At 39.4% G+C, this 22,541-nt stretch overlaps 1 protein-coding gene across 10 annotated transcripts in view; it reads left to right on the top strand.

Annotated features, from left to right (window-relative positions):
* The window catches only part of MAGI3 (membrane associated guanylate kinase, WW and PDZ domain containing 3), a 266,980-nt gene that overhangs the window by 206,094 nt on the left and 38,345 nt on the right, over nt 1-22,541 (top strand). For all 10 annotated transcript variants that reach the window (XM_085023516.1, XM_085023515.1, XM_021090716.2 and 7 more), the window contains 6 exons: nt 3,166-3,223; nt 7,447-7,541; nt 14,706-14,894; nt 17,163-17,768; nt 19,002-19,033; nt 21,263-21,419. In XM_085023516.1, the coding sequence (XP_084879642.1) occupies nt 3,166-3,223; nt 7,447-7,541; nt 14,706-14,894; nt 17,163-17,768; nt 19,002-19,033; nt 21,263-21,419 (1,137 nt within the window). The remainder of the gene's footprint in view (nt 1-3,165; nt 3,224-7,446; nt 7,542-14,705; nt 14,895-17,162; nt 17,769-19,001; nt 19,034-21,262; nt 21,420-22,541) is intronic.

Below are 22,541 nucleotides of genomic sequence, written 5' to 3'. Positions count from 1 at the left end.
AAAAATATCTCTTTCATCAAAGATCCTTAATGATGATGCTTTAGTAATATCACAGAGCATGTTTCACAGATATAATCCAACAAATACTCTTATCCACGTAACAGTTGCTTGGTGCCAACCTAAAGAAAAGCACACAGCATGAGAGTTGTAAGTTTTATTTGGGGTCTTGCTGAGCACCACAGCCCAGAAGACAGCCACTCAGTAGCTTGAGGACCTGCTCTGAGAGGTAGGAAAGGAGCCAGGATATGTTTTTTTGTTTGTTTTTTTGTTTTTGTTTGTTTGTTTGTTTGTTTGTTTGTTTTGGCTAGGAGATACATGCAGTCAAGCATACATCTTAAAAAAAGATGACTGTGGGAGTTCCCATAGTGGTGCAGTGGTTAACGAATCCGACTAGGAACCATGAGGTTGCGGGTTCGGTCCCTGCCCTTGCTCAGTGGGTTAACGATCCAGCGCTGCCATGAGCTGTGGTGTAGGTTGCAGACGTGGTTCGGATCCCACGTTGCTGTGGCTCTGGCATACATAGGCCGGTAGCTACAGCTCCGATTCGACCCCTAGCCTGGGAACCTCCATATGCTGTGAGAGCGGCCCAAGAAATGGCAAAAAAAAAAAAAAAAAAAAAAAAAAAAAATGACTGTTAATCACAAAGAACAGATACCTCTATTTAGTAGTCTTGGTACTTTTCTGTGTATGGGAAGATGCGAGGATCTGGGGCCATTGAAATTCGTGCTGCTCTACGCATCTAATTATCCAGGGGCCCTGTTATCCAAAGCACAGAGTGCCTCATCCTGTTTTGTTTTGTTTTCATCCTGAATGCCTTTCAGGAGGCACTGTTCTGGGTGACTGCGGTGGGTTGCAACTTAACCCTCACAGAACTGGATGATGAGTGATGCTCTTTGTTCTTTTCTTGTTCGCGTGGGTCATAAAATATTGTACTGACTTAATTCATGATTGTTTGCTTCATAGCTGTGGAGGATCAAAGTGAACCGAAGTGTGTCCTAGTTCTTCTCAGTTGTTTTGATCTGTTTTCACGTGGCAGTTACTTTTCAGCGCTTCTCATTTTTTCCTTCTGAGACACTTCAACCAGGTCCTTCAAAGGAAAACCACAAAGTATACTCACCAAGCTTCAAAACCACCAATTAATATATATACACAGGCAGAAAAATATACTGGAGAAAAGGGGTGGAGGTGATTCAGAGCTTTTCATCAAGAGGCTCGTCATCCATTCTCTCCTTTTGTTCTGAATGTGGAATAATACCTTTTTTAGAGCATAGCAGTTTGTATTGTTTATTAGGTTCTTTATAATGGAATTTTTATTTCCAAAGTCAACACATCATACTGAAGCTAAAGTTAATATGTAAATATATAGAAAATATATGAAATGAATTAAATAGTACATGAAATTAATAAGTCCCTTGATAGTTCCTAAGCCTGTTTGCTCTCTAGCATGTCATTCGTATGTGTGTATGCACATGTGAACATGTTTGAGCATAAAAGAAAAACAGTCTAAAAGAAATTGAAAATAAAAAGGTGGTCATCATAGTGCACAGCTGTAGGTTTTTAAAAAATACCTTCTTGGAGTTCCTGTCATGGCGCAGCAGAAACCAATCCGACTAGGAACCATGAGGTTGCGGGTTCGATCCCTGGCCTCCCTCAGTGGTTAAGGATCCAGTGTTGCCGTGAGCCATGGTGTAGGTCGTAGACGCAGATTGGATCTGACATTGCTGCGGCTGTGGTGTAGGCCAGCAGATCCGATTCGACCCCTAGCCTGGGAACTGCTGTATGCCATGGGTATGGCCCTAAAAAGCCAAAAAAAATAATAATAAGTCCTGCTTGCTGGGCTCCTGTATATAATTGATAGCAATAAAAACTACCTGCTAAGAACATTCCTGCCAACTTAATCCATGTCTGACTAATAAAGCCATTGTTCAGCTGCCTTACCTTGAAAAACAGACAGAATAGGCGGGAAGGAGGATGTTTTTCTTCACAGGGACAGTTTATGTTGGAAAGGTCAGAATTTTTTCCTTTTAATTATCAGAACTTCAACCACCTTCAGTTTTTCTGATTGTATTTTACTGGTCAGTTACTTGCAATAATGCATAATAACCTATATAAGATATTTCTTTGTTACTATACGCAAATGTACATTCTGCACAAGGCACAGTGGTAATTAAGTTTTCCTTCAGATGCCTAGATCAAGTCGATGGAGGGTAAAGTAGCTATTTTCTTAGATTTTAAGCAAAACTAGATTGTCTACTTGAAATGGCAAAAATCCAAGGCTGGACCTTCCTGTGGGGAGAAGAGGGTCAGAGTGTAATAACTTGGGGGAGGGAAGGATTGGGGAGTTTCGGATTAACAGATGCAAACTGTTATACATAAAATGAATAAACAGCAAGTTCCTACTGTATAGCACAGGGAATCATATTCAATAGCCTGTAAGAAACCATAATGGAAGAGAATACGAAAAAGAATTTTTTATATATATATGTGATATATATATATGTATATCTGAGTCACTTTGCTATATAGCAGAAATTAACACTATTATAAATCAACTATATTTTAATCAACTATATTTTAATGTTTAAAAAGGAATATAATAGGGAGTTCCCTTGTGGCAAGCAGGTTGAGGACCTGACATTGTCACTGCAGTGACCTGGTTCCCTGCTGTGGTGAGGGTTCCATCCCTGGCCCAGGAACATCCCTATGCCTCTGGTGCAACCAGGGGAAAAAAAAAAAAAAAAAAAGAATGATAACAAATAATTGACAGATCCTTTATTTAATAGTGAAAAAATTAACAAGTACCTGCTGCTCGTATTGACTACAGGGTGTGTCTCACATCACTGTTATCAAGCTTTTTAAATGAAAGATGTATACCAGGCGATTTCTTAAATAATTAGCATTTTTATAGCTGGTGATTCGCATAAACACCTTTTGAGTTGAATGTCATCTTTTGTTCTGGGCTTCTAATTACTCTCTGAGATGCTCACTAGCTCTTGAAGAACCACTCAGCCTCAAAGCTGTTGGTTTTTTGAAAGCGAACCCTCAGCTTTCTGTCTCCCAAGTATTAGTATAATGAAATAAAAGCCAGATTCTCTAGATAAACTCTTCTCTCGATAGTTTTGAAACTGTCGTTTCGCTCAGTTCTTTTCTCTTTTTTTTGTGCAGAACTTCCCTATGGCTGGGAGAAAATAGAGGACCCTCAGTATGGGACGTACTATGTTGAGTAAGTGTGTTACCTCGGTTGATGTTCTCCCAAATGTTCTCCTTTCATCGCACCACTTTAGGGAATACTGAACGCAGCACTTTGTGCTTCTGCAGTCGAGCTTTCAGGTTCTGCCACCAGGGGAACGAGAAGGTGGGGACAGTGAACGTGTACTTCACTGACTTTTGAAGTACGGATAGAGAGCTGCCCCGATGATTAACAGCTGCAGATGTTGTCATTGCTTCTCCAGCCTCTGAAGAGGAATATTGGAGATAGAGAACTGAAATAAGGGCACCAGACTAAACACACTGCCAAGGTCACCTTCCACACTGTACCTGCATGGTGCTGAAAGCAAGGAAAGGACTTGAAGGGTATTGTACCATAATGGTCCAGAGATTTGAAGTATGTGATTCTCTCTTTCAAGGAGTTAATCAAGGAAAGCTCAGTATTCTTTTGGGGGGTGCGAGGTGCTTCTCACACAGCTGTTGTGGTTAAATTTAAACATAAAGCGTGTCGGAGTTTAAACTGTTGTGGTTTAGGCCCCTGTCCGTGTTAGCCAGAGAAATTAGGAGAAAGTCAACATCTAATTTTTCTTTGCCTTTTCTTCTCTTCTCTAATTGCTATATTGTTTTGATCATTGGGATTGCTTTCTTTCCAGATGCTATAGATAGAATTTTGACCCCAGGCATCTAGTATCAGGCAAATAATTGCATCAGAAAGGTTACTCTACCTGGAAGCTAAGTATCTGCACCAACTGCCTAGGTGGTGAAGGCAAAATGATATTTTTACCTGGAAAAATAGCAAATATGAGGATCTTCTTGTTTTATGACTGCTTAGTAGTATTTCCTCACTCGTTGGCATAAACCAGTGTCACTTCCCTAAACTCTGAGTTCTCTTGTAACCTTAGTCTTTATTCTAATGTGTAGGCTATTACTTGAGTCAGGGTGGTTAGAAAGATTTTTGGAATTATCTCTTAAGATCTAACTAAGAAAATGACTCAGTTTGACCCTTAGATCTATAACTTAATAGCGTTAATATTTCAGTTCTGTTGAAAGGTTATATTAATTTTATTTCCGTAGTGCTAATTTAATATCTTTCTGATACTGTGATGTGAAAAGTATATAGCAGCTCTTTTGTTATGTTTTTCTAAAGCACATTTAGTTAAAAGAAAAAATTTTTCTCGTCAAAAGAACCTTTGAAGGCTATCTGAGAAGGATTTGTGGGGGTTTTTCTCCCCTCATAGTCAGCCTATTTAAAGTGGGCTTTAATCCATTACTACTTGCCGCTAATACTGCCAAACATCTCTGCACTAATGATTCTCATTCTCGTACTATCTGCTCCAAGTGAATTTGAATACATGGTCAAGAGGTGAAAGACATTTGCCTGTTATAAAATCTTAGGCTAAAAGATCTGGTTCTCATTAAGCAAAGATATACTAATGTTGAAGCAAGTTCAGGGCAAATCCTGAAGTGACCTGCTCCCAGCTGCCGTGGAGGTATGTGAAATAGCCTGATTAGAAGCAACGGCAGTGGCAGCAATGTGATTTTGTATGATTGTTCCCAGAACGAGCTCATTTTACAGGAGGGTAATTTATTAGATTAAGAAAAAGCAAAAAAAAAAAAGAAAGAAAAAGAAAAAGCAGGCTGTACTCAAGATGCACATTAGTACAGAGTCAGCTGAGCTGTGGAGTGTGGCCTGATTCCCAGATTAGGTAGGCTTTGAATCTCAACTATAGTAACCTGCAGTGAGTTTACTGGTGGAGATAAAAAGCTGTTACTTGAATGGCTACTCTTTGGCTCTCTTAGTTTGTCAAACCAGATGGCACAATGATTGCTCTTGGCAGGAGCCTTGTAGTAGTAACACCAACGGCAATGGCAAGGTTTTTTTGGTGAGTATTTGTTTTAGAAAATGAGATTCTGAAATGGATTAATTTCTTTTTGAACATAAAATTCTTCCCCAAATCTAATGGCAGGCCTTCCATAAGAATGCTTATGTATTTAGAATTGTTGTCTTACCATATTGCTTTAACCGTCTTGGTGTGGTTAGGTGACAAAGTCAAAATATACATCTGCTTACATATCTCAGCTCTTCATAAAGGATCATGATTTTGTAGAGATGAATTCTTAAAATTCATATATTATATACAAAATCTTAATACAAATGAGATCTCAAATTTCATATTATATATTTAATTATGCTTGTTTGCCACCCTTGTTTAATTTTTCTGATAATCTGTCATATTCTCCTCTCTTACTTCCCATAGCTAGTTATAAGGAAAACAAAATCTGTTACTTCTTAATAATATTAAGGGTATAAGTAACTAAATGAAAAGGAGTGTTTTTACTGTTTTGTTTGGGGGGGGGTATTTAACCTAGGTATTCTAAGGTAACAGATGCAATTACTCCCTTCACTAAAATCTTACATTTTTTTGTCAAAGAATTCAGGAAAGGGATTACTCATTTGCATACTTCTACTCTCTTTTCCCACACATTACAAAGAGTATAAATACAAATTACTACTTTTTATGTTCTAATGCCTGGGTGGCAAAGTGAGTCATTCTAGCTGATGACATTAAAGTGAGCCAAGGTTCTTGCTAAACAGGTTTATTCTTTTCCAAGTGTCAGTTTCTAGGTGTTTTATTTTTTCAAGAATATGTAAAATATCAGTACCTAATAAATAACTTTAAAAATGGTACCTACCTTAACACCAGAAATCTTCATTTTCACATAGGGTTAAACAGTTAGCTCAGCTGATAAGGTACCCCCTCATTGGGAGAAACAGAGCATACTTGAGTTTGAGCGAAATCAGAATCCAAAGACTGTCAAGTAGAACTTGCCATTTTCAGAGCTCTGAAATTAAATAACTACATCTGTTCCAGGGTTAATAATGCGCTAGAAGCCTAAAAGGCATGGCAATGGATACTCAGAAGCCAGCATACCTTGCAGTAAGGTTTTTTTGGTTTTTTGGTCCTTGCTGCCCCTCCTCCGTCAGGATTAGTGCTCACAAACCGCAACACCCATGTTGCATAACTATATGTGGATTTTGTAATATTCAGCTTACCTGAAACAATCATAATCTGAAATCCTAGTGATTTTGTGTTTAATTGTTGATATTACAAATGTCACCTCCTGATAAAATGGATTCTATTGGAAAATGCACATCATTTGGCTGAAATACATTTGTACTATAAAAGTACTGGAGATGCAAGCTTACTGTGTATAAAATAAACAACGCAGTCCTACTGTATTGTACATAGAACTGTATTCGATGCCTGTGAGAACCCATAATGGAAAATAATATGAAAAAATACAGATATATGCATAACTGAATCCCTGTGCTATATACACCAGCAACTAACACAACATTGCAAAGCAACTGCACTTCAATAATAAATAAATATGTTAGAGTATAATTCTCCTTGCTTCTGTATTAGACCTATTTGCAATCTTAAACTTCTTTTGTACAGTAGTTGTGTTCTTAACCAACTTACACTTAACTGACTTGCCAGATCATCCGATGCTCAGTTCCCTCTGTGAAACATGCTCTTGCCCATAGGCTACTGAATCCGATAGGCTAATGATCTCCCCACACTCTTCTGCTTCCCCCGTAGACTTGTATGCTTTCTAAGAATCAGTTGTGATTGTTCCTAAGTCATAAAAACCAGTTAAAACTTATAATTGCATCATTCATTTAATTATTACATAGTTTGACAGAACTTTAAGTGTGAAAGAGTTGCTCTGTGATGCAGTTTGGTAAAAGCAACTCACTTTCTCAGTTGCTGCTAAATGACATGGGTTGGAAAAATAAGAGTAAAATTCTAGAAGGCTCTGTCCTCAGATTTCTTCAAAAGTGTCTTCACAGCTGCTTTACTTTAGAGAAACTTAAAACCCTCCTACATTAACTGCCTTACAAAAATTTAACTGATTAATTACCAGCAGTTCCAATTGTGTCATGTATGAGGGCTTCTGCTATAGTTTTGAAAACTGTTACTAGCTATATTGGGAAGATTTCTAAAGACGCTGTTGTGAATAGTTCACCAGCTTGGACGTGTAGGTATCTTCTGTGGCCCCTCTTTAGTTACCAAAAGTTCCTTCCACTATGACTGACCTCTCAGCCTCTCTGGGTTCCATAGCTTAAAGATTCTTATCTGTCCCTTAACCCAAGATGATGGAATGGTTTGCTAGTCCATTTATATGTAATTCTTTCATATGAGACTGAAATACTTATTTTTCTACATTTTATAGTCATCTTAACCAGAAAACCCAGTTTGAAAATCCCGTGGAGGAAGCCAAAAGGAAAAAGCAGTTAGGACAGGCCGATCCTGGCGCTTCAAAACCAGGTAGGACTTTTACTTCCGTCTTCTCTGCTAAGAATAATTTGTGAATTTTATATGCTAAAATAATAAAAGTGAGTTTGATATTTTTATTGCTGGGACTTTGAAATTAAACAGAGAATGTCTAATTTTTGTCACTGTAAAGTGATGAATAATCTTAATAAAACATCTGTACATATTGAGAATCCTGGGATGTTTCTTGCTGCTTATATAGAAAGTATGAAATTGTTGGGAGAAGGGTTCAAAGTTTTGATTCGAAGTTTGGATTGTTTCCTAGTTTTTACAGCCAGTGTGAGATCTCAAATTCATTATGAGCTTCTCCCAAGTTAATTGCTTAGATCTCCTGTCAGAAACCGTTCAGGATTCTTCATTAACTGATATGAACAAATACTAAATAAACCCACCATAGGGAGTTCCTGTTGTGGTTCAGCAGGTTACATGGACTAGCATCCATGAGAACACAGGTTCAATTCCTGGCCTGGCTCAGTGGGTTAAGGATCCGATATTGCTGTGAGCTGTGGTGAAGGGCCACAGATGCTGCTGGGATCCTGCATTGCTGTGGCTGTGGCCTAGGCTGGCAGCTGCAGCTCTGGTTTGACCCCCAGCTTGGGAACTTCATATGCTGCAGGAGTAGCCCTAAAAAGCAAAATAACAGTAATAATAAGTAAACTCAGTATATTTTTTGCCTTACATCATTGATTCTCAAGTCAGATGGTAGGGTATTAGTAATATCAGGGTCATTTGGGGAACATTACAAACATATGGAGGTCCTGAGATTTTGATAAGATTAGCCGTGTGTATTTTGAGAAAGATGCCCAAGAATTTCTTATGTCCTACTTCTCTCTCCTCATCTCCTCGCCCTTCTCTACTTGTTGTTAATAACCAGAGGTCTGAATGGCCATAGTGGAGAAATCGAGTGGATTCTTCCCTTTTGTTGCCAAAGAAAGAAACAGTTTTTTCTTATAGCTACTCTTCAAAAGCACAGAACCTTCTCTTAAGTTTTTCATTGGATTTAGCAAAGACATTTAGTTTAACAAATATTTTGGAGCACCTGCTACATAGCAAGTGCTTTGCTAGGTGCATGTACTAAAAAATGATTAAGAGTAAGGCCGGTCTTGCCCTCAGGAGTTGACAGTCTCACAAAGGCAATGAACGGGTACAATATATGGTTAGTATCTATAAGTGCCACCCTGTATCAGTCAAGGTGCAGGAAGTGGAGCAGGCTCGACTCCCAGGTGTATCATCTTGGATGAGTTTTTAAACTCTTTGCGTCTGTTTCCTCATCCGTAAAAAAGGAATAATAGTAATTCCTATGACTCAAGGTGGTTCTGAGTATGCAAATTAATACAAGTAAAGGGCTTACAAACACCTTTCTGGCACATAGTAACCAATAAACAGTAGCTCTCATTGTTTAAATTAATAGAGACATACAAGGTACAGTGCTGGCTGGCAGAAGGGAGGGCATGCTCATCTTTGCTTTGGTGGAGGGAGTCAAGGGGGCAGGGGAACCTGTGAACAGAGGCCATATTTGAACTGGGTCTTGAAGCATCAGAAAAAGCTAAATCAGGCAGATAAAAATTTTAGAGGAGCAAGGAGGCATAATGGGTAGAGGGAACAGAGTGTAGGGTAGGGGTTTTGCGGGGTAGTGACAAGAGCTGAAGTTGAGAGGATAGGCAGCCATGAAAAGAAGCAAGTTTTAAGAAGTTGGGTATTTGTGGTGTTCCATGGTGCTGAAAAGTCAAGAAAGGTGAACACTGAGAAGTATCTGCCTTGGACTTGAAAATATGAAGGTCATTTGTCATTCCAGCAAGGGCAAGGGGGGGAGTAAAGTAAAAATCAGGTAGAATAAGGAGGAAATGGGCCGTGTAGAAGTGAGGACAGTGGATTTAACCAGCTTTTTGGAGAGCTTTGACTTTGAAAGAGAGTAGTCAGAGGACATTAACCGAAGAGAAACATGAGTCCCCATTTTACAGATGAAGAAACAGACTTTAGGAAAGATCAGGCCTCTTCCTTAGAATCACAGCGAGTGTCAGGCCCGAATCTGAACCTGGCTTTACTGACTTTGGATGCAGAGTTCTTTGTATTAGAACGTGTCGTTCCTGAAGGCCCGTGGCTTCCACGGTGCCCATCAGAGGAGATCTTCTCTCCCCACTAAACTCTAAGCTCCTTGAAGCCAGTAACCTTGTGTTTCATTGATTTTAATTACCAGGCGCTTGCCTGTGAACTAGGCATTAAAAGAGTAAGGACTTAGCCCCTGTCTTTTAGGAGCCCACAACTTAGCCAGGGAGATAGACACATCGTTTTGTTCTGTATGATGTTAGATATATAAACTATAGTGGGAGTTTCCATTGTGGCTCAGCAGAAACAAATCCGACTAGTATCCATGAGGATGAGGGTTCAATCCCTGGCCTCGCTCAGTGGGTCAGGGAACAGGCATTGCCGTGAGCTGTGGCGTAGGTCGCAGATGCAGCTCTGACTTGACACCTAGCCTGGGAACTTAAATATGCTGAAGGAGCGGCCTTAAAAAGCAAAAAATAAAATGAAATGAAATAAACTACAGTGTTGGAACAAAGGAGAGAGACTTTAAATCTGACAGTGAGAGGGAAGGAAAGGCTTCCTAGTAGCGATGGAAGTTATGCTAGTCCTGGAAGAACAGTGGTTACCATCTACTGAGATAACGTCGAGGTACTGAATTGGATGCTTTGTAAACATCATCTCATCTAAACTTCAAACTATTGCTGCAAGATTATTAATATTATTTTCCCTATCCAGATGCCTCAGTGGTATCAAGTTACAGTTGCCTAATGCTTCCATCCCAGGAATATACTTGCCACGGGGACAGAAATACTCAAAGTTTATGACCCGCCTTTCTTAGCCAACCTGTATGTGTTTGTACTTACCTGCATTTTTTGAGCACTTACTATTTGTCAAGCACTGTTTCTTAGGCTTTCTGTGCATTACCTAGTTCAATCCCTGTAACAATCCCATGAAGTAGGTACTGTTATCCCCATTTTATAGATGAGGCAACTGAGACTTAAAAGATTAAATAGGAGTTCCTGTCGTGGCGCAGTGGTTAACGAATCCGACTAGGAACCATGAGGTTGCGGGTTCGATCCCTGCCCTTGCTCAGTGGGTTAACGATCCGGCGTTGCCGTGAGCTGTGGTGTAGGTTGCAGACGCGGCTTGAATCCTGCGTTGCTGTGGCTCTGGCGTAGGCTGGCAGCTTACAGCTCCGATTCGACCCCTAGCCTGGGAACCTCCATATGCCTCTGGAGCAGCCCAAGAAATGGCAAAAAGACAATAAATAAATAAATAAATAAATAAATAAATAAATAAATAAATAAATAAATAAAAATTAAAATTAAAAAAAAGATTAAATAATATTCCAAGATGACAACTAAATCACGAAGCTTGAATTTAAAATCAGGATTATTGGACTCATAGTTTCTCTGTACCTTTCTTATTCTCACTTTCCTGTATCTAATTCTGATAAGACCTACTTCTGACCAACTTCTAACTGGCTTTGGCTGTTTTATTACTACTTCCCCTAATTAGGCGTTAACCAAAACTTACCCTCCCCTTTGAATGTTTGTACATCTCGGTGCTCCTCTGTTATAGGCTGATTTTCTGGCTTAGCCCTTACAGACTAGTCTTGCTCTGATATGCGCAGGGATTAGAGCATGGGGTAGCTGATCAGAAATATCTCAATAGTTGACATAAAAATGAGAAAGGTACATTTCATTAAAGGTGTTTTCCTCGGGAGTTCCTGACGTGGCTCAGCAGAAGGGAATCCGACTAGCATCCATGAGGTTGCGGGTTCAATCCCTGGCCTCAATCAGTGGGTTAAGGATCCGGTGTTGCCATGAGCTGGTCACAGATGCAGCTCGGAGCCCACGCTGTGGCTGTGGCATAGGCTGGCAGCTGTAGCTCCAATTCAACTCCTAGCCTAGGAACCTCCATATGCTGCCAGTGTGGCCCTAAAAAGGAAAAAAAAAAAAAAAGTATTTTCCTCAAATACCTGTCCAAGTACACAATACCACAATACTTAAACAAATGATCTTATCTACAGTCTGGTAGGCAGCAGTAGTGGGCAGTCATGACCAGCTTACATAACTGAATAGGCTTTGACCGTGTCAGATAATTTTTTCAAGTGATATTTTGTTCAGAGATGAGTTGCTAGTTTGAATGTCAGAAACACATCAAGAGCTCAGCAATGCACAGAGGTATCACCACACGCAGCCTGACTGGCCAAACTCAGAGGCCTCACAAAATAATAGTTTACTGTGTGTGGTAATGCACTGCTGTCTGGAGTCTAAGTCTTCTACTTCGAGAAGCCCAAAATAGCTGATTTTTTTTTTTTTTAACGTCAAGTGTTTTCTTTGTAAGAGATCAGCAAATCTGGGAAGAAGATAACAAATAAAGCAAACCTACTCCTACCCCAAACCTGCCTTTGTCAGTATTTGCAAGACAGCCCTGCATCTTAAGGGAGCCAGGTCTATACTGCAAAATCTGTACAACTATACAGGGCAGCCCCAGGGATTGCTCTTTTCTGAGGTCAAGCTTTAATGCACGCCTCTTAGAACACTTTGCTAAGAGAGGCAGCGGCAGATAAACACACATAACTGATAACTCTGGGCTTGGTACTAGGGCCAGGTGTGGTCAAAATATGACATGTCACCCTTGTTAATTTGTGTCTTTAGAGAAATGAGCATCAAAACCACAGTGAGAGTCTATTGGATACCTACCTGAATAGCTGTAACCAAAAAAGCAGGCAGTAGCAAGTGTTGGCAAGGATGTGCAGAAGTTGGAAGCCTCAGACACTGATGGTAGAAACTTAAAATGGGGCGGTCCCCTTTGGAAATGTTTGGCAGTCCTTCAAAATGCTAAATGTAGTTACGGTATGTTTACGGTAACTGTTGCATTTCCACTCCCAGTATGTACCTAAAAGGAACGAAGATAGTTGCCTGTGTAAAACCTTCTACATGAGTGTTCATAGCAACATAATTCATAGTATCCAGATATCAACAACCCAAATGTTCATCAGCTAATAAATGGGTAAATAAATGTCCAAACAGTGGAATATTATTTGGCAATAAAAAGGAACAAAGTACTAACATGCTACAACATGGATGAACCTCAAAAAAAATTATGCTAAGTGAAATAAACCACTTAAAAAACCACCTATGATTCCATTTATAGTAAATGTCCAGATTGGACATATCTGTAGACAGAAAGTAGATTGGTGGTTGTCTAAGACTAGGGTGTGCAGGTGGGTTGGAGAGAAATGGGAAGTGACTCGTAATGGGCACGGGGATTTCTTTGATGTGTATTAGGGGTGGGGGGATAACGTGCTAAAATTAGATTGTGAGGATGGCTGCACATCATTGACTTGTATGCTTTAAATGGCTAAATTCTATTGTTCGTGGATTATATCTCAATAAGGCTATAGATTTGTAGAAAAAGGGGGTTTTTTTGGTCTTTGTTTTTTTAAGTGCCGCACCCATGGCATGTGGAGGTTCCCAGGCTTAGGGGTTTAATCGGAGCTGTAGCCACCGGCCTACGCCAGAGTCACAGCAATGCCAGACCCAAGCCACGTCTGTGACCTCCACCACAGGTCACTGCAATGCCAGATCTTTAACCCACTGAGTGAGGCCAGGGATTGAACCTGAGTCCTCATGGATATTAGTCGGGATCGTTAACCACTGAGCCACAACGGGAACTCCTGTAGAAAAGTTTTAACTATCTTTTCAAAAGATAATGTAAACAATTCTTTGAGGATTATGAACCTGTACAATTTGATCCCCACAAGTGCCTTATGGCAGCAGGGTGGAAGAGAGGAGGGAAAGTTTCTGGAAAAGAGAAGGGAGGTCTTACATGCAAATGTAGATCACTTTTCGTTCTAGGATCACCTGAGAAAAACTTTTAAAATAGACTTTTCAAAGAAGCTGTGTGTTTTTGTTTTGTTGTTGTTGTTTTCCTTCCTAAAGTATCCCCTCAACATGAGTAAAAGAGAAAGAAGCATACAGCTATTTACTGGCAGTGCAGGGATTCACTCCTCTCATCAGTTGGAAATTAAAGACTGCAGAAAGCCCGAGTTGTAAATGATAAAATCTGATGTATTCTCTTGTACAACAAGTTCATGACAGTTGCCCTCATCTTCCTAGTATAGTGTTTTCTTCTCTCTCTTTTTGTGTGTGTGTGTGTGTGTGTGTGTGTGTGTGTGTGTGTGTCTTTTTCTAGGGCCACACCCACGGCATATGGAGGTTCCCAGGCTAGGGGTCTTATCAAAGGTAGTAGCCGCCAGTCTATGCCAGAGTCACAGCAACGCTGGATCCCAGCAGCGTCTGCAACCTATACCACAGCTCACAGCAATGCCAGATCCTTAACCCACTGAGCGAGGCCAGGGATCGAACCTGAAACCTTATGGTTTCTAGTTCGATTCATTAACCACTGAGCCACTACAGGAACTCCCCTTAGTGTAGTGTTTTCTACACAGAGCTCCATAGCTGCTTATTCTAAGGAAATAGACAGCCAAATGCGTGCCCATGGCTTTCAGGTATTTACTGATAAAGACTGTCCTTCAGGTGTGTCATTTTAATTTCTGTGTAAAGGACTCTGGGATAAGAACAAGTAAGCCCAAACAAGGCAATGATGAAGAGGTAAAGTGGACGCTTTTACCTTTCAGTTGATGTGAAGAGTCCTATAAAATAAATGATTTGTTCACTAAGAATTTTTTTCATTGATTTAGTTAATGAATTTAAATTACAGCTCTTCTTTAACTTTAGAATCTATTTTCTTTCTGTTATGATTTGTTAAATTATATAGACTATCTTAGAGATTAGCTTTGAGGGCTATATTCATTGTAATTATTATTATTATTATTTTTTTTTTTGTATTTTTTAGGGCTACATCCATGGCATATGGAAGTTCCCAGGCTAGGGGTCAAATTGGAGCTGCTGCTGCTGGCCTACACCACAGCCATAGCAATGTGGGATCCAGGCCGTGTCTACCACCTACGCTGCAGCTCATGGCAAATCCAGATCCTTAACCCACTGAATGAGGCCAGGGATCGAACCCTCATCCTCACGGATTGCTAGTCTGGCTTGTTACCACTGAGCCACGGCAGGAACTCCCTCATTGTCATTATTCTTGTCCCTCATTTCTGTGCAGATGTGGAAAAATCACATTTTACTCGAGATCCATCTCAGCTTAAAGGCATCCTTGTTCGAGCGTCATTGAAAAAGAGCACAATGGGATTTGGCTTTACCATTATTGGTGGAGATAGGCCTGATGAGTTCCTACAAGTGAAAAATGTGCTGAAGGATGGTCCTGCAGCTCAGGATGGGAAGATTGCACCAGGTAACAGATTGCTCAGAAATACTTGGAGAGTTGTGACACTATAACAAAAATTATAGTAAAAAAGTTTATATATATATATGTAATTTACATAATAAATATTATATAATAGCTATTAAGTATATATCACATGTAATTTTATATATATATAGAGAGAGAGAGAGAACTAAGTTATTCAACTGAAGAGGGAGATTCCTATATTAAAATAGTTTAGCTTCTAAACTAAGTGTATTCTAGTTTTGAGGAAAAAGTAGAAACTTAGTGAAAACCTTAAGTTCTTGATTTTTGAGTAGTATGAATTTCAAGTAGTATAATTTTGGCTCCACTAAAGATTTAGTAACCATCTCAGAAAACTGTTTGTAATTGTTTGATTTTCATTGATTATATAGAGTACTTTTGGAGTTTTTAACTTTCATCTATAATATTTTTTGGAAGATGATTCATTGTGGTGTTTATAGTGATACTGAACAAATTGTTGTATCCCACAGTTTTTTCCCCAAGTTGGGAGTTTTTTGTTTGTTTTTTGCCTCCTTACTGTCTGTTAGTGAAATTAAACTGCCATGTTAAGAATTATAGGTAATAATATTACCATTTTTACAGAGGTATATAAATTTGTCCTTTACATAGTTTTCCTAAAATTTATTTGGTAATTGTTAGGTATTTTTTATGACTGACAGTATTTATGGCTGGGGATGGTTAGAGGAAATTTAAAACTAGCTACTGATTATGGGAAAAGTTTAAGTACTTTTTTCCAGAAAGAGGTTAGTATTCCACTGAGATTGCTTCTTACACTATTGGCTATGCTTTTCTAATCCTCTGTTATTTCACATATTAGGTATAAATATGCCCCACATTTGCATGATTCAATTGTCATATTACTTTTGATGGCCGATATCAACTTATTTTCAGTTAGAATATGGGATCACTCATGCTTTCCCATTTAGGTGATAGAAAACTTAAAACAAGAAAATTTAAAATAATCAAAAGTTTTATTTATAAAAAAAATTTTTTAGCCCTCCTTTATTATTTTCTAACATTTACAAACTCTAGAGATTAAAATTGATAGTAAGGTGTTTTTTTTCCGAAGTCCTCAATTTTTACTTTTTTATATGTTGTTCATGAAACGCATCTGGTAGCTATTGTATATGCTACCAGAATTTTGTAATATAGATTCAGGTTTGTCTGAAACTGTTATGAGTTTATATAACAATATAATACTTAGATTAAAAATCTGGCAACTTTGGTCGGGGAGGAAAAGTCAAAAACTTTGTTTCTAATTAGTCTAATTTCTATATCTTCTTGAATTTTGAAACATTTCTACAGACTAACATTTGTTTTTAAATACCATTCATGTTGATTTTTTTAAAGCCTACACGCAATCAGAACAAATTATAGCACCTTTATTTGGCAATAACCTTTTAAATAATCATATTCAAATAAAAGCAGCAAATAGATGAGACATCAGAGGACAAATTTTAGAAGTTCAAGCTGCATTAAAAAAAACACACACAATTGATGAATGTCAAGTGGTAATGATCCTGCAACCAAAAGCGGGCATAATAATGTAAAATCAGGAAAGCAAAACCCAACTTTCACAAGGATTAATTGAGCTGACTTTTCAATGTCTTAAATAATATGTTGTTTGCTTGCATTGAGCTTTTGTGTTGGTATTTCTCCTTTTGAAAACTGAATTATATTAAATTGAAAATCTTTACAAAAAAGAAGGGTGCTAAAAGAAAATACATTCATAAGTTATTATTCTAATCTTCAGCCATACATTGTTCAATCTAGAATGACTTTTTAAGTACACTGTAATCAGTGCCTGCTTAAAATCAAGAAATAAGGTAGGATTTCAAGATTGCCTGTTTGTGCAAGTAGCCAGTGGAATATTTGCTCCTTTGTTGTGTACTGAATACCTACTATAATGCGCCTAGCTTTGTGTGGCCACTTTGGTATGACTCAAAGGATATACCAACATTGGTAATAGGAGTTTTCAGTTACTTTTTTAAAGATTCACTCGAGCTTGAGGTCGTGATTCTTTGGCACTAAGAAAACTAAGAATGTATGCATTTATATGTTCTTTTCAAAGAGGAGTCACAGAAGGGAGAATGGCATATCTATGTTGAAAAGCTATCTTTTCAGTTGTTAATGTCCAGGAAGAAGTTTCTAGGATCCAAATTTAGATGCTGAATTTCAGTTATTTTTGACTCTTCCAACAACAAAAATTCACTTGATAGTTTTAATATATTAACATGACTTATGTTTTACCAGGTGATGTTATTGTCGACATCAATGGCAACTGTGTCCTTGGTCACACCCATGCAGATGTTGTCCAGATGTTTCAGTTGGTACCCGTCAATCAGTATGTCAACCTCACTTTATGTCGTGGTTATCCACTTCCTGATGACAATGAAGATCCGGTCGTGGACATTGTTGCTGCTACTCCTGTCATCAATGGACAGCCGTTAACGAAGGGAGAGACTTGCATGAGTACTCAGGAGTTTAAGTCAGGAGCCGTGATTCTGGACCAGAATGGCAAATCGGGACACACCTTGATCAGTGATCGTCTCAATGGACCGGTAGATCTGAGTGAGCAGAGAGCATCTATGGCATCATCAGGCAGCTCCCAGCCTGAACTAGTGACTATCCCTCTGATTAAGGGCCCTAAAGGCTTTGGGTTTGCAATTGCTGACAGCCCCACTGGACAGAAGGTGAAAATGATACTGGATAGCCAGTGGTGTCAAGGCCTACAGAAAGGGGATATAATTAAGGAAATTTACCATCAAAATGTGCAGAATTTAACACATCTCCAAGTGGTAGAGGTGCTAAAGCAGTTTCCAGTAGGTGCAGATGTACCATTGCTTATCTTAAGAGGAGGTGAGTAAAAGCACAAAAAGGAAAAAGCTTCATTGTTCGTAGATTTATACCTACTCGCTGTCCTTCCTTACTACAGGTCAGAATCTTTTTTTCCAGCAGGCTTAACTGGTAATTAGTGTGCATTTTCCTTAAGTTCTGCCCGACTGCTTCCATAAGCAGTATCTTTTGCAGCAGTTTTTTTTTCTTTTTTTTTCTTTTTTAGTTATTAGTGGCTTCATTGTGTCCATTATGGGTTTCTTTCCCTCTATATTTTTTTTAAAAATCTAATCTATGACTTTAATGATTAGAGAGAGTCACAGCATTGTGCTTCTTCAGCAAAATATATCTTCTTAATTTCATTTTCTCTGTTGATGGCAATAATAGGAATGGACTCTTTCAACCACTGGTACTTGATCCAGACCTCTGTAATGTACCAAAGATGTTTTGAAAGAGCATAGCATCTCTGTGAATAAGCAAAATGTTGGCTGGCGTGTTAATCTGTTCTGTAAAAGCAATCATGGTAGCTTGTGCTCATAAAACTTTTATCTTAAGCTTTAGTATCTGTTCATAAATGTTAATTAAACCCCACAGTGCTCATATGAGAGAAATACAATTTTATTTTCCCAGGTCATCAGCTGACTTGAACGGCTCCCAGACATCAATCCAGTTCCAAGGACCAATCACAAAGTTGCATTTTAATGGGCTTTCTTAAATCCATACCTGTGAATGACTAACATTTTAAAGAATAAAATTTAGCCCTTCACATGTATCTCTCTGGCTTTTAGTTTTCATTTTTTGAGGCACATGAGCAGTTTAGCTTCATTGGGGCATTTTTCATTATTCTCATTTCTTTGAACCCTTTTTGCTTCTTCTCTGGGTGATACGGTAGAATGCGCTCAGAGTAGGTACAGATCCCTTTGTGAGGGCTGGAGAGTTACCCAGTGTCCCAGAAAAGGTCCGAGTCCAGGGTTTGATGTCAAACAAATTGGGTGTCAATTTCCTGTCTTATTACCTATTAGTTCAGCAGGAGCGGAAAGTGATGTTCATCTATTTGAGTCTTTGTTTTCTTTCTTTATAAAACGGTAGTAACATTTATGCCTTAGGATTGTCCTTAACCCTTGACACGTAGAACACATGTTGGACATAATTGACTCGCCTACTAAAAGTCAAAGCTAGTTTTAGCATAAACATAGCAGTATTTGTGATCTGGCAATGCTTCCTCTGTTTTTAAAATGTGGCTCATTTTTTTTTAAGGTCCTCCATCACCAACTAAAACTGCCAAAATGGTGAGTATACGCAGTGGTCCTCAAATGCTTCTTCTCATCACGGGGAGAGAGATACCACTTTGCCCTCTGTGAGGGCAGCTTGTGGTGGTGGTGATGACAGATGGGGAGGAGGCAGGAGGCGTTCTGCGCCGGGCTTGTATCAGAAACCAGGGAAGCCTGTGAGTTAGAAAAAGCCCCCTAGAGAGAAGACGTGCTCTCCTGGTTGGGTATTTCTGTTGGAAGACTCTCGGAGCCTATACCACCGATAGTCCACCGATAATGCTTTGAAAGAAACTGTGCCTGGTACACATGTGTGCCAACTTAAATATCCACAATTAGATGGATATAAAGACAGTTTTGTATAGAATCCTAAGTTGCTTGATTTGAGGTCTGTCGTCTTTTGTTGAAAGATGGTCTTCCATTACCATAAACCTTAGGCTACTAAACAAAAGGCCATCAGACATAAAATGGGTTAATTCTCTATAGCCCACCAAATAGGATCTGCCACAGATTTGCTGTTTTATGGGTCAAAGGAAAGAAACACTCAGCACTTGTAAAGACTGTCCCACGTAGGTCCAGTGAGCAGAAATTCTCTTGCCTGTTTACTTAAAATTGCACTGTGTTTTTCTCCATTTCTCTGGTCCCCTGGTAACCATTTTTAACTCCTGTGCCACTGTATCTATTTCGTAACAGATGCCAATGCAGACACAGCAACCATGATGCTTTATAATTGCTGAACGTCTCTAATGACCTCTCACTGCTTCTGGCAGTCTTAGGACGTGGACTCTGACTGGGTCCGGGCCAGTGTAGGGGCCTCTTGGACACAGCACTTTGTGGAGGCTGTCCTCTCACTCCTCCCTAACAAGCTGCTGCTACTGCGTCTTTTTTTTTTTTTTTTTTTTTTTTTTTTTTTTTTTTTTTTTTAGGGTCACCCTCGCGGCGCATGGAAGTTCCCAGGCTGGGGGTTGAATCGAAGCTGCAACTGCTGGCCCTCGCCCCAGCCCCAGCCATACAGAATCCAGGCCACATGTGCAACCAACACCACAGCTCACTGCAGCAATGGATCCTTTTTTATCCACTGAGCAAGGCCAGGGTCGAACCCACGTCCTCATGGGTCCTAGTCGGGTTTGTTACCGCTGAGCCACAACAAGAACTCCTGCTCCTGCATTCTAGTCACATTAATTATTTTATCACAAACTTCTGTAATCTCCCTCTCCTAACCATGAATCAGGATAACAAGCTGTTCTCAAAGTATTTTTTTCTTAGGCTATTTATTGAATTTCATTTTTAAAGTTTTATTAGAGAGGTCATTTTGCTGAGCTCTTCTTTTGTGCAAGTTCTATCTAAATGGGAACATGTGAAAATAGGCTACTCTGTTATCCCAAATCTGATTCCCTGGTGTGGGGCAGTTTTTCGTGATACATTTGAATGGGCCACACGGGTTTTCACAGTGACATCTTTATAACCTAAATTAGAGTTAACACTTCCTGTTTCATTTTCTTAGAACGAATATCACCTTAAACATCTTCCCTGGGAATTCAATTCAGTGAGTGGGGAGGTAGGACTTACCCAGGGCTTTATGGAGCTGTTCTCTCAGAGGCTCCCTCTTGCTTTACAAAGAAGTCCTGCCTTAGAGTTCCCATCGTGGCGCAGCAGAAATGAATACGACTAAGAACCATGATGTTGCGGGTTCGATCCCTGGTCTCGCTCAGTGGGTTAAGGATCTGGCATTGTCTTGAGTTGTGGTGTAGGTCACACACAGACACGGCTAAGATCCCTGCACTGCTGTGGCTGTAGCATAGGCCAGTAGCTGTAGCTCCAATTAGACCTCTAGCCTGGGAACCTCCATCTGCCTTGGCTGTGGCCCTAAAAAGCAAAAAAAAAAAAAAAACAAAAAAAAAAAAAACAAACAAGAAAAAATAAGTCCTGCCTTGTGTTGTATCCCTGTTTATCTTCCTAAAATCAGCTTGTGTTTTGGTGGAGGAGAAAGGGGCGAAATTGCTTAAACATAGGGCTAATTAAGGCATTTTTCTTGACTTCATTATAACTTTTTCTAAATTGAGTGAAATGTGTTTTAACCATCTACACCTGGCTATGAAAGTGGATTCCTTTAAGATTGCAAATAGACTTTGGTTTTGTCCCTGCCAATTATACAGCTGTAATCAGTTGACATACTTGATTTAGACAACAGTTTCATGCACTCATCAACCATCTGGTTTTTTGAAATACTAAGATCCTTTTCCATTTCAGAAAACAGAGAAGAAGGAAAATTCAGGAAGTTTGGAGGCCATAAATGAGCCCATCCCCCAGCCTATGCCTTTCCCACCCAGCATTATCAGGTCAGGATCTCCGAAACTGGATCCTTCTGAGGTCTACCTGAAATCTAAGACTTTATACGAAGATAAACGTAAGTAGTTGTGGAATATTTCAAGAGAGCATGCTGCAAAATTAATTTGAATTAAAAAAAAAAAACTCAAGACTTACCTGTCTTTCAAAATCATATTGAGGTTATACCTTCACTCCAATTTTAATATGACTCTGGGCTTCTTCCCTGAATACTCAACATTAACTCATTTATTTTCTTCAAAAAGGATATATTAAGTGTTCTCTGTCCACCTGACATCACAGTAGGTAGTGGAACTACAGAGGAAACAGGTTACATGGGCCCCGCACCTAAAAAGATGATTAAACCTAAATGGAAAAGATACAGGGCTATCAAATAAATATAGAAATAAGTACAAATAAGCCCCTAACAGCTGCAGCGATAGAACGATAGACTGGATGAATTGGGTTCTAAAGTAGGAAATGGTCACTTTTACCACTGTGGGTAAAGATAAATAGCTAATCAAGTAAATATATAACTAAGTACAGATAAGCCCCTAACAGGTGCAGTAATAGAAGGAGGGACTGGATGAATTGGCATCTGAAGTAGGAAGTGGTCAGTTTTACCACTGCGGGTCGTAGGAAGTGGCAAATACTGCTTCATATAGAGAGTTGAGCTTTGTCTTGAATGCCAAAGAGGTGTTTAAGAGACAGATGCAAGAGAAAGAAAGAAGGACTAGCATTTGCACACTGGCCTTGCATGACCTAGGTTCTGCCAGTAGTTCCCTTTAGCTGGGTGTAGTGGGCCAGGGAAACCAGAGGGGCGCAGGCAGGGGCAGCTTACGGAGGTGGATTGTGTCGTTCTTGGGAAGATGGAGACGGTGATAGACATGAGAGAGCCACAGGGTGGTTTTAACCAGAGGGATGAAATGGTTGGACGTGTGTTTTAGAAAGTTTTTCCTGGCAGGAATACGAAGGATGATGAAGCCGAGGGGTGTGCAGTCTCGGGGGGGGGGAAGCAAAAGAGTAGACTCTGTAGAGGAGCCCACCTGAGAGGGGATGAGAAGGGAGTGTGCATAAGGCAGAAGCTCACTTTCGTACTAATTTGCTTACTAATAGATCTTTTCCAAAGTAAAATTGTAGATTTAAGTAGGTTTAGTTTTTTTAATTTATTTATTTTTAGGAATAGCTCTAACTCTACCTTGGG

The sequence above is a fragment of the Sus scrofa genome, chromosome 4 (assembly GCF_054392235.1).
Source record: "Sus scrofa isolate SSC_HxYL_T2T_F1_AM1 chromosome 4, Sscrofa_HxYL_maternal_Yorkshire_Landrace_v2.0, whole genome shotgun sequence".
Taxonomy (NCBI): Eukaryota; Metazoa; Chordata; class Mammalia; order Artiodactyla; family Suidae; genus Sus; species Sus scrofa.
Note: the sequence above shows the minus strand (reverse complement) of the source record. Positions and strands in the feature narration are given on the sequence as shown.